We start from the raw sequence: 20,611 nt of genomic DNA, 5'->3' as shown, positions 1-20,611 counted from the left end.
CTAAGAGATAACCAAACAGTTTCTACACTGATCATCTATAAGACATCAACCACCAGAATTGGATACTCCAAACATGATCAAGTACCACGTTACAGTGTTACACTGCCACAACACTAATTGCTACTGCCAAACAAAGCCTAAAGCAAAGACATTTGAAACTCAACTCAAATGCAAGATATCTCAATTTTAATTTTGGATTTAATCCAATAGTTCTGTAATTAAAACGAAAACATGCATACGCAATTGGAGGAATCTACACAGTCCCTTTGTTAACTTGGTATTTTCATATTCTGTACTTTCGAGGTTTTTTATGAAAATATATATGAAAATTATAATTAATCAAGGTTGATTTTTTTCATCTCCCTATCGATATATTGAAACTCAACTCAAATGCAAGATATCTCAATTTTAATTTTGGATTTAATCCAATAATTCTGTAATTCAAACGAAAACATGCATACACAATTGGAGGAATCTACCCAGTCCCTTTGTTAACTAGGTATTTTCATATTCTGTACTTCGAGGTTTTTTATGAAAATATATATGGAAATTATAATTAATCAAGGCTGATTTTTTTCATCTGCCTATCGATATATTGGTTATCAATGATATATATTTGACACATGGGTCCATTTCGTTATTTTGTGCTTGGTTACATGAAGTGACTGCTTCTCTGAACAGCATTCCCAATCTCTCCACATTAAACAGTGCATTAGTGCACGTGCACTGACTCATGATCACTCATTATTCACTGTATCTGATACAGATACAGATCTTAATGTGGAATCTAATTTCAAGATCCCACCACCAGTAAGATTGCAAGAATGGGGAAGTACTGAATTCTCCCTAAGAGATCCTAGTGTTGGCCCGTGTGAGTGGTGTGACAAAACATACAGAAACTTTCAAAGGTCCCGCTCATACCACCGAAATATAGTGAACTTTGAACCGTCCAAATTAACCACTTTTCGAACTTGGGTCCAAAGATTACAAGCTGACAAGGATGCCAATGATTCCTTGATAGTTAGATACCTCTGACAGTAACATTATCAACCAAAACTTCACCGCGTGGTGCTTGAGAATGAGTGCAAGATCCTCCTAAAAGTTCACATTTTTTCAGTGCTGCAAGTTGCATGTGTATACATCCCTTTTCACAGTTAACTGCTAGCACCAACCTCGTCAAAAGCTCAAATAAAATTACCGGCGAAATCGATGTATATGAGCGCTACATCAATGCGCGCAATACTATGGAGAACTACGAATGAGTTAGTTAACCCGCACAGAACTACAGAAGATTATGGAACTCCAATTGTTTTCTTTTGGATTTTTATTCCTTTCCCTGGTGCATTTGAATACAAAAAAAAACTCAAAACCATCTTCTTCATATGCTTACAACATGAATTATATGTGAAATAACACCTTGCTTTCGTTTGCTAAAGAACATAAACTTTTTTTGTAGCTACCATACCAAGCAGGAAGCATAAGTATTATGTTCTTTGTAAATCCTTATAAGCTACAAATGATGCTGCCACAACAACTTCAAGATTCAGTGTATATTGAAATACCAAATATCAAAATTATCATTTTGTAGTCCCTGATATCATATTTTCCACAAATAGTCCCATAAAAGTTTTCTCACCGGGCGTCCCTGATATCATAAATATCTAGTTAAATTTGCATGAATTCTTTTCTTTTTAAGTCCTACAACCGGAAAAAAGTTGCTAGTTAAGCATAAAATTCTTTTTTTCATTTTATTTTAATATTATTTCATTTATGTACGAGGCGACCAAGTTGCAATACTTATAAACTACATGTTACTTGCTTATAATTCTAACCCAGGAAGATCGATCATCGTACCAAAAAAACCAAAGTCGAACCCAGGAAGATCATCGTACCAAAAAAATCAGCTTTGCATGAAGCCATGAACTCTGTTACTTTTATACATAATCAATATTCCACGGAAAATACTAATAATACTGCACAAACGAACATAAAAATGAAAAATAAAATCTTTGAGAAAAAATGAAAATTACGGAAAGCCACTTTACTTGCTCCTAGAGTATCAGTCCGAAACTAAATAAAGTAGTTAAAAGATTCGGTAGACAGAAAAGTAATGCAGATTTCTCTCTTTCTATAGTTTACATATGATGAACCATATTGTTCTGTTATAACTCTAGTCTTCGAAACAAAATAATGTCGATGGACCCTTCAAAATGCTAAGAAAAATACCACATACATCAAAGTAAAAAATAAAACAAAAGAGAAGAACAAGAGAACTCGAGATTATATAATAAAATCTCAATAGATCAGCAGTTTCTTCCATTAACGCTTGCAGAAACAAAAAAGTGGAAAATAAGAAATACAGACTCGATGCTGAGACTGCAATTTGAGAGCTTTACCCAATTGCATACACAAATCACAAAGACCAGTCCACCCTATTCTATCTACAATAATCCTATGCAGCAGCAATACTTCCACCTTTACTAGACGCTTCAGATTCAACGGTGGATGATGTTTCTTTGTTTGAAGCCAAAGAACACTTCTCTTTCCTCTCATCTTGATTCATTTGTTGTTGCCTACACTCTAAGCTGCAAAATGGCGTATCTCCTCTGCAATCCACCATAACAAAATTTATTTAGCCAAACAACAATCTTCAAAAAAATGATAAGATAAAAGTTCCACTAGCGGGACCTAGGGCCTAGGCCAAAAGGGTTGCACTCGCACAGTTCTGAGACTAACTGTGCTACTAGCGCAGCCCCAACCAGTGAGCACAGAGAAACTGTGAGGACTGCAACCCAGCCCCAAACCGAATCAGGGGCTGCAAATATGACATCCATTAATGCCTCGGGGTTTTAAAATGATTTTCACTGAGAAAATCAAGAATAAATGGATCAAGACATATATGGTAGGCGTAGGCTACTTTTCAGTTTTAATGCATACCTATACATGTATATATCACGACCAGGTGCTAAACGGCGATTACAAAGGCCACAAGCTCTCAAGAAATGAGCCGTCTCAACAAATTCGGCTGAGTTTCTTCTTAGAGTTCTAGGCGACTGGTTTTTATTCATAAACCGTTCCAAACCGATCTGGTTTTGTTGCTGCTGCTGTTGTTGTTGATCGTTCAAAGAGTTTTGAAGATCAGTCTCTTCTAGATAACCCAAATCAACAGTGAACTCTGTAATACTTGTTGTTCTCTTAATATGAGGACGTGGTCTCTTACCCAACAACATCTTCTCTATATTTTTTTTGGGGGTGGTACTAAGAACTGCTTGCACAGTGAGAGAGAAAGTGGAGGAGAAGAGGGGGGATTTGAGGAAAGATTTAGGGGAAGTTTTAAAGGGAGAGAAAAGGGGAATAGAAAAATGAGGAGTGTATCTGGGCCGTTGCTTTTTATTTGTTTGTATAGAATGTGTCCACGTCATTTTTTTCTTTTGTTAGTTGTAGTTTTATTTGATTTGATACGTAATTATTTTCTTTCCTACTTCATTTTAGTTGCCAACTTTGCTTTTTTTTCGTCGTGTAGCTCAGAATAACTTCCCAAGTTTAGGGATACCGTACGATTTAAGGTCCAGATCAAGTTGACAAAAAATAATTATTGTCACAGCTTTACAGGTGAAAACCCGCATAGCCAGTGGCCTGGGAGAAGCCCACTTTTTTTATCGTACCTAGGAGTCTAGGACAAACAATACGACAAGGATTATCTCCCATGAGTTCTCATGTTTCCTCACAAAGATCATTCTATAGATCATATTATGCGGGGTATAAACCAATCCTACCGTGCGATTAATATTTTGAAGCAATTATCGTTTACTAATCTTGCGGTGAGGTTACCTTCCTCTTTGCTCCTAGCAGGGTCGGATGGCAGGATTCTCAATTCGCCCGGGGAGAGGGTCTTGGTGAGATAGTAGAAAGGAGTAGTAAACTCGTTAGGTTCCGATTGCTAGGTACATGGATGTCATGTAGGGTTCATAAAACACAATGCCCTTAGAAGTTCTAATCTCTAAAAGAAAGTAAGATCTGGCCACCATGCTCATAACTTTATAACTATTCATCATAAACAATGAAAGTTGTGGGTCAGGGAACATTCATACTAGAAACTAATTCTATAGTATCATACTGATTTACATTTCGTCATCTCGATCACCACATATCCGATCCCCAATGTGACACTTCTTCACAGTTTATCGTTCAATAATAGTAAAACGAGGGTGGCATTGACATGGACATCAAATTTATTTAGTTCAATATATGAATATTATTTTGCCATTAAACCATATCTTTAGTAGTTAATGTCTGTGTCTAATGTGTGCTTTGTCATATGATACATTTGTTTAGTACGTGTACAATAAAACAATAATGTATGTATACTTATTACATCTCATATTATGCACAATTTATAATTAATTCTGGTACTTTATTAGATGAGTCCTTGTCAGGTGTAGAACCTTGAACTAAAGCCTTATTTTAGCATATCATTTTGTAATTTGATTCCAAATTTCAATCTCATTCATCGTCGACTTCATTACTGCTCCTAAAATAGTATGTTTAGTAGCAACTACTATTTAATTGTTTCTTCATCCATTTTTTCAACAAATTGTTGGGAAACAACTCAACCTGCTTGGCAATACCACGAAATACCAATAAAAATGATTTATGGTGTACTGTGACCACAATGGATTAGTGGGCTTACTAGATACACCACATGGCCACATTCAGGGGGGTCGAGTTATCGAATTTCATAATTAAGGTATGTTTCGTTGGCAAAGTTGAATGGAAACACTCCTCTTAGTGAACACAATTTTTTTTTTCCTCCTCGTAATTTTATAGAGAAGTTTTCAAATAATTGTATTGCTAATAACAATTTGGACAAATACTTTCTGTCACATAAATGCTATCATTCTGTTCGTACAAACTAGTTTACCACCAAATTTACTACTGACAAAACATGATAGGGTGATAACTTCACCGGTTCAGTCGGTAATTCATTCGTGCGTATGCGATCAATTATTTTCTTTTGAACAATAATAAGGACTTGGGTCAATTATTGGGTCCGCTGGGTCCCTTCCATGTCCCATTAACAATAACAACAACCCACTAGTGCGTCATTTGTGGACCCATTAACATCAGCCCAGACCTCGACCCTCGATGTTGGTAGGTCCACTGGTCCCAATTAATTGGTTTCTTCTGAAACCTTTTATTAATAGTTTTTCTTTTCTTTTGTTGTTCTCGTCGTTTTGTGTAAGGTGTCACCACTTGATTGAATCACACAAAACTATACGTCCAAATTTGATGTGAGTGATATATTATTAGAGGCCCTCCTTGTTCCTGAAATGTTTAAGGAGCTCCTACAAAAGACCCTTTTTTTATGTGGCTTTCCTTTTTATACAATCTCACATTTTGTTTTTCACCTCGTCTTTCACCTTTCTCCAACAAATATTCAAGAATTAATTTTGCCAGGAAACACCATAAATGAATGTCATTTTTTACTAATTTCCACTGATTTCTTTGATATTGGATGCCACCATTTCAACAAAATGTACCGTTGTTCTAAAATGAGTGAATAAACCTAGGACTAAAATATCATCGATATTTCTAAAATATTACCGATGTATCTCGGTTTTTTAGGCATCCGATATAGATATATTGTGACATATCGGATGAATATATGGAAACATTTTGTATCTTCTATATATATTTATTTATTGAATTTTCCAATATATATCGACCGATATATCCGATATAAATTGTTGAATTTGATCAAATTTTGACCGATTTTTATTAATATGACATTTTTGATATTTTGATATACAAAATAAAATTTTAATTGATCAACAAAAAGATATATTCACCGATATATATCGATTTTTTAGGGTTTGACATATCTCCCGACATTCGATCTATATGTACATTAAAACACTGAATTAAAATTTAAATGGTGGTTTATATCTATTCTGAACACATCGCAGTCAAATAGGTCACTAGCATTTGATTTCGGGAAAAATATCACACGCTAGAACTGGTCTCCAACTCTCCATCTTTTTCAATTATTTCCTTTCCGTTTTTTTTTTCTTTCACTTATTTTTTACTTTGACCAATTCATATGGATGTTGATGGACCGGGGAATTTCGGATATTTCACCCTATTTGGTTTTTGAAAAACCGAAATTTGGGTTGAATCACGAACTATGGTATGTTGAGCTTGCCGAATAAATAAACAAAAAATAAGCCAAAAGGTCCAATTTCCAATTTAAATCATAGTTTAGAACAACTAGGTTTTGAAACCATTGATAAGGACATTTTTTTGGCTTATAATTACTAGAAAAATCAGATTTTACATTTTAATTATTAATACGAACAAAATTGATTTTTTTTTTTTTTTATTATTTTCAATTTTACCCTTTTATGTTTGGTATGCATTGACGTTTGTGCATATTTTACATACCAAAAAGTGGTAGATGACCGACTTAACTTCATGATACAATTTTCTTTAATGATATTTGGTATGTCATCGATGTCACAAGATACCTCTGATAAGGTGAGGTGGTATGGTGACTTATGCCATATATGCATCTTATTTTCTTTTAATGCTTGGTATCGATTGGCGTTTGTCGCATACCTCGTGATACCAAAAGTAGTATGCACCAAACACACTTGTATCTTATTTTCTTTGTGATGCTTGGTATGCATTGGCATTTGTGCATACCTAAGGTAGCATACTAAGGTGGTATGCAACGACACCTATACATACCAGGATACTATTGTTTTTTTCGAACAAAAATCAACTATTGTCCTTGAAAGTGTTTTTGAAATGAGGGTGAGTTTTTTGGTTCATTATTTTAAAATTTTATCCTTTTTAAGTTTTGTCCCCATAAATAAATCCAGTTATTTTATTTATTTTTCCTTTTTGCAGGCTAACTTCAATAAATCTATGCAACATCGAAACAGTAGATTTTATGGTTTTATGTAGTATAGATTATAGAAAATATATATATCATGACTTCACGAGATAACTTATTTGAAAACAGTATACAAAAAGATCATACTTTTTGGGCATGTTGTACTAAAGAAACCAGGTCTCATTCTCTATTTTTTTTTTGATAAAGCGTCTCATTCTCTATTCCTTTGTATATTAAAAGTGATTTCATATATTCCTTCATATACTCACTCTCCAGTACATTAAAATAAAAATAAAGGTGGTGATATTGGCATCACCCTTATTATGACTAAACCCACATAGCAAAATATTTGCACCCACTTATCAAGACTCCTCTCCTGATAACTATGTTGGTATGCAAACCCTTTTACTCACATCTTGGACTTGATACCCAAAAGATGAAGCCCACTGCCCACGATGAATGAATGACTGAAAAGCCCACTATGATGTTAACAAAACACGCCATGTAAAGTTCAACACATCACTATCTAGCATAGAAGTGATCGATAGAACCGTCTGAGTGCGCAGCATGTGGAAATCGTCCAAAAATGAAATGTAGCTAGTGCGATATTTTATCAGGTAACAAGGTTCTTTTTCACTTTCTTCTTTACATTGTTGGAAAGTGGTTATGTCATATTCCACCTATTAAGAGCTCTATGAAACTACAGTGACAGCTTTCATGGGCCATTGGGCCGTTCCATTTTTACTTTTTTTCTGAACCAATGCTTACTCATGATTATTTAAGTGGATTCTTCTTTTAAATTTGCGTATTGCACATTTACAAATTGCAATAGGGAGATGAGGAGATCCAAGGTGATTCTGTTCATGTCCTTATATGATTCTGTTCATGTCCTTATATGTTCCCCATCCACCATGGCAAAGACAAACCCTAAGATAACACCTAAGAAAAGTTCTTCTATTCTAATTTTTTATTCCAAAATTATTTATGGCTACATTTATGTCCAATATCATTAAAACATCAAAGGGATAGAAACATGTCCAATATCATTAAAACATCAAAGGGACAGTCTACATGCAAGTAGATGACTAGGTAGTGTGCTCACATCTTGGTTATGAACAGCCCAGTTTGCAAGCTCATGAGCTTCTACATTAGTTATCCTATTAATCTAATTAAACTTACAAAAAGAAAAAAATTAACACAAGCCAAATATCTCTAATAGGACTCTAACCGCCAATTATAAGAGTTAAACTCTAGAGTGTTATGTAATTCCTGGATTACAGTCTTACAGTCACCCCTCAAACAAAAATGAGTTTTCTCCAGTACTCCTTGCCAACTTTGCGGCAACTTTAGCAGCTACCATCTATGCTTCTTCTGCACTTCCAGCCTCAAATCTCCTAGTGGCTGCTCCCCTTAGATTCCCTTCCTCATCCCATGCTAAGGCCCCCCGTTGTCGTAGCCTTAGTATCCATGCAAAAGGCCGCATCAAACCTTATTACAAGAGTGTTTTGCTCTATCAAAGAGAATTTAGCAGTATATGACATATAATGAGTTAAGATAGGGGATTGAGTGTTAGCATTTCCAACTCCCTAATTCTCTTTGAAAGCTTAAATGCAGCCATAGAACAAAGTATCGCGATATGATGATATATCCATGTAAAGTCTTGAATTCTTATTAAGGGTAAATTAGTAAAAACACGTGAACCTTAGGGACGATTACGTACGTGGCTAGTCGGATAGACGTTTAGCCTGACGTAACGTAAATTCATTTAACACCAACTGAGAAACCAAGTTAGTTAAGGAAAACCACTTGAAAAATTCTAAGGTTTTATATCATTAGTTACCTAGAATATATGAAGATCGAAAAAGAAGATAAATAATAAGTGATAAAATAATTTGATACATGGTAAATTCGTGTGCGCATAACTAAATACTCGCATAGTCAATACGAGTCTGTCGCCTGTAAACCCAAAAACTTTAGAACTGGACAAGTCATTTGACGACAGCTTAGTAATTACTGGATAACGTGCACGGACTTAGACCGTTACATGTGAGAACATGGAAGCAAGCCTTGATTGATAATAGCTAACAAAGTAAGGGTAGGATAGTCTTATTACAAAAACCTTAGCTAATACCAATAGAAATCACACCAAACTTATTGCACCAAATTTCTTTTCTTCTCCATTTCGCCAACTTAGAACCCTAAGAGAGAGAAAACCCAATTTGCCCAATTTCCATTGATCCAAACCTAAGGTTTTCACACCTAATCCTTAGAAACACTAGATTCAAGTGTGAAGATTCAAAATTTCTTGGAATTGCATCGTATCACAGTGAAAGGTCTCAAATAGATATTTAGACTCAATTTCGATGGATTTGGGTGTATTGATGAAAATAATTGAACTAGGTGTGTTGAATTTCGACAGTAGCTAGTTGGTGAAGATAGAGTGGAGTGAAATTGGTGGAGCAGAAAGCTAAGGAGCTATTCTTACTAACTTGGTAAGAATTATTATATATTCACTCTAATTTAGAGAAATTTATGTTAGTTTACACTTTGTTTAAGATCAGGTTGATTAATGATTGATTGAGAAGGAACACACCCGTAATTATTACTAGATTTAATGTGAATTGAAGGGTGTGGAATTGGTTTGTAGTTGGAGTTGGAAAAAATCTTAATCGTTAGTGGAATTGATATGATTGGTGTTGGCATAAAGTCCTATAGTGGCTGTAAATGGACTGCAGAGACCTGTCGGAAGAATAGGCTAGAAATGACCTGTAACCGTTGTTAACTGTAGTTAGAGGAAAAGTTGCCTGAAACCGAATTCTCAACGTCGAGATTTCTTCTCGGTTTACGTTAGATAAGAATTTCTCGTTAGTTTGATAAATTCTAATATCCTACTTATGTATATGATGTTATAGGAGTTAAATAAGAGTGGATTTGGTTAAGTGGGACTTGAGGAGAATGGAGCTGGCTAAGGTAGGAACTTACATACCAATATCTAGCATGCTTATTTTCATGCATGATTTGATTGGTTTAAATTGGTAAAAGATAGTTGCTTATCAACCATATATATATATATATATATATATATATATATATATATATATATATATATATATATATATATATATATATATATATATATATATATGGTTATATATATATATATATATATATATATATATATATGTTGTGATGCAACTATGTTTTACCAATTTGTGTGTGTGTGTGTGTGTGTGTGTGTGTGTGTGTGTGTGATATTCATGTTTTGCATTCATATTTTTCTCGATAAAAACTAGATATATAGATAGCTTTTGGGTGAAAAATGAGTTTTGTGAAATCACGGGTAGTGGGGATTGTTTTTAAATGTTAAAAAAAGAGCAAAACTGGTTTTGGGGGAAGGCTCTCGTCTCTTGTCTCAGTAAGGAGACAAAGAGATGGATTTTGTAATGTGGGTAAAGATTACTCGAGTGTTTGTAACTATGTGTGAGGTTCTAGATTGTTCAATGGATATAGTTCGTTGTTATTTTTTATGATTCGTCGTTTGGGAATCATAGGTTGTCAATTACTATGACTGGCCCGTTTGGGAGTCATAGATTGTATTTAATTGATTGTTGGAAATCCAGAAACTCACACATACAAAACTAGCAGTTTTAAAGGAAAACTAAATATGTATTTATAGTATTTAGAAATAACCGGTAATACAAGTATATATTACTATGCTTATCACGAGGGGATTTAGAAAAGAAATTGTGAATTCCTATAAAGAAGGAATTGTTGTTGTATTTCCGAAGACGGCAGTTCATTCTATGATTACAATTGTGGTATACACCTTTCGAGGTGGTGGGTCATCTTTAAAGGGATGCATCACAGGATGTAGTCCGGGAATTCCTTTTCTACTTTTCTAGATGACCATGCTTGTACGTGTCACGCTGTATGGTGCTTAGCTTGTGTAAGGTTACATGTTACCTCGATGAGGTTTAGACGCGAGGAGTGAAAGTTTAGTCCACTCCTGGACGTGTATCGGGATCCTGAGTAGTATGCAGTCGTCGAACGGTTGACCACCATAAGTTTAGGACAGGATTTTCGTATGGGGGTCGTGGTCACAGGCCCCACCGAGCCCTAAAAGCTTTGGGTTTTTGTAATTAACACAACAACGACATTTCAGCTCCGCCAATAAAATCGGGGAAAACAACGGTGCATGGTTCACACTGGGAGTACTAAACCGAGATATGCACGAGGATCAATCTGGAACCGGTCGTACCCTCACCATTCTAATAGGATCACGGCGACCCACAATAGTTGTATGATGATTGTGAAAACTCTATTTTGAATATTAAAGAAGCATGCGAAAAATGATTTCGCTAGTTAGTGATGTATTATATAGTCCGCGATATTTTGATATTATTATGGAAACCCTGCATGTTTTAAATGGTTTGATATAAGTAGACTATTTATTGGTTATGTGCGTTTCTACTGGGCATAGTTGTTTTGCTCATCCTACATTGATATTTTCAATCGAACCAGTTGCGGAGGAGACTATCCCTACCACTAGTGATGATGGTTCTGGGGATTTGGGTGGTTTTCCTTATGCTTGATGAGGGACAGAGTCAAGTTATTTTGTTGTATAGGGCGAATCTAGCTCATTTTGTTGTATAGAGAGAGTATAGTTCATTTTTGGTTGTATAGAGAGAGCTCAGTTCATTTTGATGTAATACTCGATGTAATTGAGTAACAGTTACACTTAAACATTTTGTGAATATATATATATATACATCACTGTTGTGTATAAAGTTGGTTTAATATAGATATGGTTGTTGGAAGGATGTAGTATATGATTCCAGGTTATGACAGGTTTTAAGTATACGAAATGTTGATTAAACAAAAAAAACTCCTCCGAAATTTCAATAGAATTGTGATAGTGACTACTTCGAGATTCATCTCCACGTCCTCGGGATGTGTGATGGGTCTCGGGGCGTGACAATCCACCATCAAAATCTCGATATATATCATTGAAATATCACTTTATGTGTCGATATTATACATTGGTGTATTTGTGAAAATCCACGATACATTATGATATAACGTCAAATATTGATGATAAACCAAATTTTTAGAGATATTTCAGTTAAATAATCAAGAATAAAAAGGAAAAGAAATTTTTTGGAAATATTTCTTTGAAACAATACACTTTATTAATAAAATATTTCTTAATTTCATATCTACAATCAATGATCCTTAATTTTGTTAAGAATGATTTATTTGGAAATAAAAGATCTGTTATTGTTTTTTGAAATTTTCCTCTTTATTTTCAATAATAAATTTGTTATAATTAAATTGAACCAAAAGATTCTTAATTTCCTTCTTAATTTTTTTAGATTAATTCATAACAAGAAACTAAAAGAATAAAAGGAAAACAAAAACTAAAAGAAGGAAACGAAATTGGATTTACCGATTTTTTTTTTGATAATTGGTATTCTCTATACATATACAAAGATTATATTTGATTGAATCTAAATTCAAATGTTTTTAAAAAAGATTGGTCCGAAAAATAAAAACAAACAATAGTTTGATTGAATCAAAAAATTTGGATAAAAAAATATGACAATAAGATAGATGAGATTGAGAAGATGGAGTTCATCAACATCAAATCTTATATATTCACATGATATAAGAGATTAGAAGACTCAAACCTCCTTTCTTAGTTCTTCCTCTCTAAAAAGGCTTTAAGAGATGAGCAAATTTTGCATATTTTGACTCTTTTTGAAGTCTATTGAAGAAGGCAACCATTGTTTGTATCTTGAAGAAAAGTCAAAATGAGAGAGAAAGACAAAAGATAGTATATATATCACGATATTTTGAACGTATCGATATATCGATGAAATATCGCGATATTTAAATATATATCGAATATATTTGCAGTTTTTGCAAAAGAAAATATCGAAATCATATCCTTGATATATTCATATTTTTTGCTGAGATCTCGATACAAATCGTGATATTTTGTACTATGGATGCAGCTGTTCCATTTCGCATAAGCTCTCCTGATGAGGCTATCCCTGTTAGGGGCTTTGCCTTCAAATTTTGCTTTGTTCCTCATCTCCCATATTTCTTGTAGGATAATAGCTGCTAGCACTCCTTTTTCTGCTATTCTAGTATCTTTGGCCTTGATCCATTCCAGGAACATGTCCAACCACTCCTTTATGGACTTGTCTGCCATCTCCTCCACTCTACCTCCCAAATCAGAAGCAAACCAAATTGGTTGTATCCATCCACACTTGAAGAAAATGTGTATGGGTTCTTCTTGTTCCAGCCAACAAAAAGGGCAAGTGTACTCCCCTTATATATTTTTCCTTGATAGCAGATCTCCTATAGGGAGTATGTTCATGTACATCTTCCGCAGCATAAGCTGGTTACTAGCTGTTATCTAAGTTTTCCATAGGGTTTTTATAGTTTTATTATTAAAGGAAGAAGTGCACCCTTGTCATTCCTCTTTTTTCAGAAATTAGTATGCAGATTTAACATATAGTACACCATTCCTAGTTCCTACCCATCTTATTTTACCATTAGCTGTAGTAGTTGGTCTAATAACAACTTGATTTACCAATTTTGCTATATCAGGTGAGAAAACATCAAGTCCCCCACTTTGAGGTCTTCAAGTTCTAGTCTATCTGGTCCAATATCCTTGAGAGTAATTGGAGCACTATTAAGGAGGATCCAAGGTTGTTTCAACACATTAACCTTTTCTCCCCTCCCAATGCTCCAAATTATCCCTGGAAGAATATCTCTAGCTGTTATATGGACACATTTCCAAAACCAAGAGGCCTTAGATGGAGGGTTAAATTTTATGTTGAACCAAGTCTTTCCATAAGTGGCCTTTAAAGTTTTAGCCCAAATGGAAAAAGTATCAGTAATAGCCTTCCAAGCCAACTTAGCTAGCATAAACTTATTCATATCACCAAACTTCCTTAGCCCTAGGTGTAACGCCCGTATTTAAAATACATATTTATTAATTAATTAATTAATTTAATTATTTATTTAAAATTCGCTAGATTGGATTTGGGATATGTGGGCCTGGTTTCTGGTCCCGAGTCTGTATTGGGCTTAGGTTTCAAACCCAGATATATATTCATATTGTTCTGGAGAATAGGGTTCTAAGATAATAAAATAATAAAAATGGAGGCGGCTTGTTTGCTCGTTGGCGTGACGACTCGGACTAGGAGGAATTCGTCGAGTTGTTAATTAAGGTGAGTAGATTAGTTTTATATTTCACGGTCTAATTTTATTGTCCAAGGTTTTCCGTTCATGATTTCTGTGCATTCTTTTGTCGTCATTATTATTGTTAATGTCATTGTTAAAACTTGTTAATGGTAGCACTATTGAAACTCGGGGAAAGGGGATGTTGAAGCTCGAAAGAGTGTCAATGGCGGCGCGAGCCAAACCAACGTTTGTCCTGTATGTGGTTTGAAACTGCTATACTGTTATTGTGTGGGTTGATTTTATTTCGATTTGGTTGATGTCGGGGGACGTCGGGATTGAGATTTGGGTACTGTTGGAAGCTTGAAGCTTCGACAGGCATAAATGGTGTCACCCAAGAACCAACGTTAATGGCGTTTGATTTGTTTGAACTTTTTGTGGTGAGGTTAGATTTGTTGGTTTGAGGTTGGTTAGGGATGTTTGTATGGGTGCTGGAGAGTGGGGAAGAGCTGTTGAACCCCCTTTATGTTCATTAATGACGGCACTAAGAAAAATCGCCAGTAATATGTATTATACTGTTAGTGTTGTTTTTGGTGTTCATTGAAGATTGGTGGTAGTAAGGGGTTGATGTTTGGTTATTAATGGTTGAATGGGTGCTGGTAAGGGGTAAGATTGAAGCTTGAAGAAGCTTTTAATAAAATATTTTTAAAAATTTGTCTCGAGATCTAGTTTTGGTTGAAGATGTTGAATTCAAGAATTGAGGATTTCGCGTTTATTAAAGTGGTAGGGGTTTTACCCTCTTCATTTCGAAAGTATGTTGGGAGTGGTGGCGATCGGAATTGGTGGTGGCCGATTAAAAAATTTCTTTGGAGTCGAGGAAGATGAAATTTGGGCCTTGGGCCGGTTTCAATTTTTGGACTTTAGTTTTTAGTTGTTTGGGCCCGGTTTTGTTTTAGTTGTTTGGGCCAACATTAGATTGTTTTGTTTGGGCCGGTCCACATTAGTTTAAGTTGTTGGGCTAGTTAGTTTAAGTGTTTGGGGCCAATTTCTAATATTGTTTGGGGCCAGTCCATAGGACTTAATAGATATCCAAATAGGTCTTTCCACATTTAGACTTTTGGGTTCTAAGGTTTGGGGTTTGGGCTTGGCTAGTTGGGTCCGAACCGCTTCCTTAGTCATGAGCCCATGAGCCATGCACCTTTGACCTTAGCCATGAACCATGGCTATGACCATGAACTTGTTGAACATGGAAATGATGTGTTGACTTTGACTTTGACTTTGACCGTTGACCCTTGACAGTTGACCGTTGACTGTGGAATGTTGACTTTTTTCAGATTTTCACATATTTAAGAATATGGACAAATGTAGTAATAAAATATTGTCGGAAATTGTATAACTTTGTTTGTCATTATCTAATTAAGATTTGACGTAAGTAGTGTGGAAAACATATAAATATTGGCACGTAACAAGGGGGGAATTCTTATAAGACTTAGATATATACATTTTTATGAGAATTAAACTACACATAGACTTAGATTCATGGACTTTAGTTTTGGGCTTTTTGATGGTTGATCAGTTTAACCTGACTAGTGATTTGGATTCGAATAATAATGCGTGCCTTTGAGGGTGACTTGGGTTCACATAAATATATTGAACGAATAGATTTCATGATTGATTATTACTATGAGTTGTTACTTAAATGAATTGTAGTATGTATGAAGGCTGAGATATTCCATATGGTGTAGTGCAATATATAATTGGCACGTGAAATAATAAGTTTCGAGATTTGATATAGAGATATTTGGATATCGTGCAATGAATAGTATTGGCATGTGATAGTGTGGATTGTATTATAACGAGAAACGTTGAGCTTCAGTACAATTAAGTATACTGGCATGGGATAGAATAAGAATTATTCTAAGATGTAAAAGTATGACACTTGAATGAATTACGTAACGAAAATCCTAGAACCTAGCTACCACAACTCATGTGATTTGCCTTTGTGATGGGCGTAAGTGATATGATTGGCCTTCGGTTTGATGAATCTGAATGGCCGGAGAAAAGTAATATGATTGGCCCTTCTGACATTTCAGTGAATCTGAATGGCCCTTCTAGCGTAGCCGAATAGTGGCTTGATTATTCCGTTCGCAAAATTAGAATGAGATGCGCGATGTTTTATGCCGAATAATGGCGCGTACTTACATAATGGCTTTCGTGTGAGGGTTACTTGGTGTGCGGCATCCCGCCGGTGGTAGTTACGCCGCGGAGTGGTTCATTATGTGAGGGAGGCATGTGGATGTACATGTTCGGTTGGGAAGCGATTGTGGTAGCCGGGAAACTAGGTAAGACATAGATATGGCGTGATTTTAGGGGACACGCAAAGAAAGCCTTAATTAATATAATTATGGTAATATGTTGGTTAATGATATATCTTTAGATAGATGATTGTATATGGTTTTGTAGAAAGGTAGGTCAAATTAATTATTTGTGCAGAGACGACCCACTCTGTAATTGAGCATGAAATGCGGTAAGTATAGAATATGTTTGACTGGTTATTAGTTTAGTTAGAACCTAAGGCGCCTCGTGGAGGAACTAAATGCCTTTTTATTATGCGTATGGTTTGTTGTGTGGTTAGTGGGAAGTTAAGGCGCCTCAGTGGAGGAACTACCGGAAGTGGATGTAACATCGGAGGATCTCTAATGGGGACACTCTTAGGGGGGAATTGCTGTGATATAACTTAAACTACTCCAGTGATCCAGTGCTTTCTTTTTTCCTAGAATAGAAAAAAACTTTAGGTTGGGTTTCATTATCCGTTTCTAGCTTCTTGGTTATTTCCTTTTCTGGTAAAATCCTCCATTGCTGACAGTGTGAGTTTAGAAAGGGAACCAACCAAGCATGGATCTTTATGCTCTTGAGAATCCATCCTCTGTTACTGGTGAGACAAGTCCCAGTATGGTACATGAAAATCCAGATATAGTGAAAGATGGGACCGGGGCTTCCAAAGCTTCTTTTGCAGATAAAGTTAGAAGTGCTCAACCCCAACAGCTAAACGTAGCTGACTTTCCAGTCCCAGAGATGAAAGGAAACATTCCTTCCATTAGACTACCACAAAAAGCAGTTGAAAGAGGATTGCTTTACTGCAAATTCTGCTTGATAGGAAGGTTAGAGTTCTAGAAAATAAAGCTAGAGGAAGTGAAAACAATAGCTCAAGAGAAATGGCAACCGCAAGGGGATTGGAAAATCGTTCCTTTAGGCAAGGGGTTCTTCATGATACGCCTACCATGTGAAGATGACATGAAAAAAATTTGGGGTGGAGGCCCCTGGAAGTTTGGCAACCAAATTCTGCGACTTTCGAAATGGACGCCTGATTTTGATCCAGCAGTACATCGAACCTCCACAGCAGCAGTTTGGGTGAAATTCCCAAAGCTTGGACAACAATATTGGGACTATGAAATTTTGATGTCCATTAGCAAGAGGTCTTGGGAACCCAGTAGGTGTTGACAAGCATACGCTAAACCGAGACTTCGATTTCTTTGCGTTAGTTTTGGTGGAAATCGATCTCGCCAAGCCTATCCTTGGAAAAATATTAGTGGAGGAGGGGGAAGGAAAATCTTTCTTCCAGGAGGTGGAAGTGGAGAAATTGCCGAAATTCTGCCCTCACTGCAAAGTAGTAGGACATATCATAGCGGAATGCACGGTGATGAGAAGGATAAGGGGGTGGAGAAAACATAGTCGGGGAATCTTTGCATGCAAGCCAGATGATCAATTGCCTGAGAGTAATAAAGGCAAGGAAGCAGCAGAGATTGATCAACCGGCATGGCAGAGGAAAAAATACAAAAGAAATAGAAGGAAGAAGAATACTACTACACAAGCCCCGAATGCAAGAGTGAGTGGCACTAAGGATGCCCTTGGGAATTTGATGAGGCTTACGCTTGGCGGCCGGGAAATCTTTTCGGGGACTCTATTTGAACTAGAAGAGATCACTCGAACGGTTGAGATGGAGGTAAAGGGGAAGGAATGGGGATTTGTTCCTAATCGAAATCACGGAACTCTTTTGGCTCGATGGAGAATGTTAGGACGTCAATAGTGGCAGTTACTATTAGTGATCAAGCTATTGTCTCCGAAAGAGTAGAAGACCAATGTCACAGCCCGATTTTCTAAACAATTAAAAAAAATGAATATTTGAAATATAAATATCTCAAACATCACTTGGTTCAATTGTCTAAAAATCCGGGCTATGGCGGGTGGATACAACACATGTGTCAAAACCTAAAACTCACATCATAAAGAATCTTAACAACAAAAATAATCTCCAAAAATCTCTTCCATTCAAAAATCATAAATATAAAATTCTAAGAATAACGTGTCCTCAACATCGTGTATTCTCATTCCATATGAAAAGGAAACTACGTTATTACATACTTAAAAAAAAAAAGCGGACCTAATAGAATAAACTCCCGGATTTGCTCGGGCAAGAATCCAATCACACGCGGTTGGTTCCATTGCGCTTTCCACCTATGTTCCTAAGAACACACCCGTTGCCAAAACAAAGCAAACATGGAAAAAATGGAATTTCTTTGGTATGAGTAGATTAACCACATAAAACCATTTCAAAACTTTTCTTATCCAACTAACACTTTAACTTTATCATAACCTAATCATTCTCGGTTTGGAAGGCAAGTTCCATTATCTCAACCGCATAGTTCTTCCCAAGCAAAACTTCTATTATCTTAACTCATTCTAATATCTGGATTGTTAATATCTAAATACCGGAATTAAAACTTACCGATATTCAGGTATAAAGGTAGGACCGGCGTCCACGCACAAAATGTTATTAAGGGCGCAAAAGAAAGTTAGAACTTTCATATAACATATGTAGATATCCTATGTATTCAAAAGTAACCCAAACACTGTGATAATCAAAGAATACAACTAACTCCCTAAGGCCGAATACCTTAGTTCCTCTCTGGAGGATCCAAACAATCTGGTCATTCATGGCACATTCAATGAATACCGGGTCATTCATGGCACATTCAATGAATACCCTATATAACGCTAACGGGCCATTTATGACACATTCAATAAATGCCCACCTAACATATGACATCAAATCGTAAAACTCAATTATGAAATTTTAGTGGAGAGTTCTAAAAGAGGGGTAATTTTGTTTACGCATTATTGAACTTTATTTCATGTATTATTTGGAGAGAACGAAGAAATATCTTTATTCACGTTTTTTTTTTTGTTTACGGCGTTATTAATTTCATGAATGTATAAGTATCATAACGTTGTATATCATAAAATCTTGGGACAATCACATATTAGTTAATACACGCATACACGTATATATATATAAAGGTCTTAGCCTAAAACCAAGCACGTTAATAGTCCTAGACTTATCCTATTAGACCAAATCATAATTTTAGGAAAAAGTCAAATTTTCGGGTCAAGCGGTCAAAGTCAACCCTGGTCAAAGTCAAAGTCAAAGTCCACTCTGGTCATCGAGTCAAAGTCGAGTCCACTCAAGTCAATCAGTCAAAGTCAGAGTCCACAACTCTTCTAACCCAAAGGCCCAAAGTCTAAGCCCAAAGTCTAATACAAAAATCCAAATTTGAAAATCTAACTAAAGCCCATAAGCCCACGATTTTTCGGCCCAAGCCCAAACTTCGAAATCTCTTGTTCATCAGGAAGTTACCACCACCACCATTTCGCCACCAAATTCGATCTTCTTCCACCCCTCATCCCAGGGTTTGAACCCTTGTTAAAACCATATAACATTAATAAAAAGCAAAAGCTCAATTCCACTAAATCGATAACTTCATCATCAAAACTAGATCGGTTCAATCCGCCATTAACAACTGTTTCAAGCTCCCACCACCACCATTCGAAGCCCTCACACACACTACATTAGCCAACAAACATAACCTAACCCATAACCACCACATCATAACATTTAAAGATTCAAAATCTTTGGGAATTTCTATGTCGTCATGCGGCCTCCATTAACGCCGGTGCAAGCTTCCACCACACTCAAACAACCAAACCCGACATCAACACTAACTAACAAAGCATAATCATAATTTTAGCAAAACAATCAGTCAAACAAAACAATTAATAGGACGTCTGGGTGTGCTGCCATTAACGTCTGTGACAGAGCTTCGACAGTCCAATCGCACGACACCAACAAATTGCCGTCAATACCAATCAAAGAAACGATAGATACTTATCTAGTTCCACTTACGGTAATGATAAACAAATTATGTATTCGTTTTATTTCAAAGGATTGGAGCAGATTTTTATCGACAATGTCGACAATCTCGAACCAACGATACTTGATGGTTAAACCATATAAAATTTATCATGTGACAATATCGCAAAGATACACTAAAAGAGCATATGAGAAAGTGAAAAGATGTAACGATCTACAGTAAACGAAATCAACAAAACATAAAAAATCTACTCACCTTTTATCTTCGAAACCAGCTAGATGAAGAATAAAACTTTTCCTAGCCCGAATCAATCGGC

General features: G+C 35.8%; 1 protein-coding gene across 1 annotated transcript; it reads right to left on the bottom strand.

Annotated features, from left to right (window-relative positions):
* Positions 1-2,263: 2,263 nt before the first annotated feature.
* Positions 2,264-3,368, bottom strand: LOC147502260 (FCS-Like Zinc finger 6-like). The gene is made up of 2 exons (XM_086607158.1): positions 2,938-3,368; positions 2,264-2,606 (listed from the first exon to the last, which is right to left on the bottom strand). Exons 1-2 carry the CDS (start codon positions 3,228-3,230, stop codon positions 2,453-2,455), a joined length of 447 nt encoding a protein of 148 aa, XP_086463284.1. The 5' UTR covers positions 3,231-3,368; the 3' UTR covers positions 2,264-2,452.
* Between the last annotated feature and the right edge of the window lie 17,243 nt (positions 3,369-20,611).

This window comes from Coptis chinensis, chromosome 4 (genome assembly GCF_015680905.1).
Source record: "Coptis chinensis isolate HL-2020 chromosome 4, ASM1568090v1, whole genome shotgun sequence".
NCBI lineage: Eukaryota > Viridiplantae > Streptophyta > Magnoliopsida > Ranunculales > Ranunculaceae > Coptis > Coptis chinensis.
Note: the sequence above shows the minus strand (reverse complement) of the source record. Positions and strands in the feature narration are given on the sequence as shown.

Excerpts from the sequence above, each read along its gene's own strand:
- LOC147502260 (XM_086607158.1), bottom strand. The coding sequence starts at position 3,230 with ATGTTGTTGGGTAAGAGACCACGTCCTCATATTAAGAGAACAACAAGT. Across the intron at positions 2,607-2,937 it reads CGTGATATATACATGTATAG|AGGAGATACGCCATTTTGCA; the intron begins GTATGCATTAAA and ends GGTGGATTGCAG.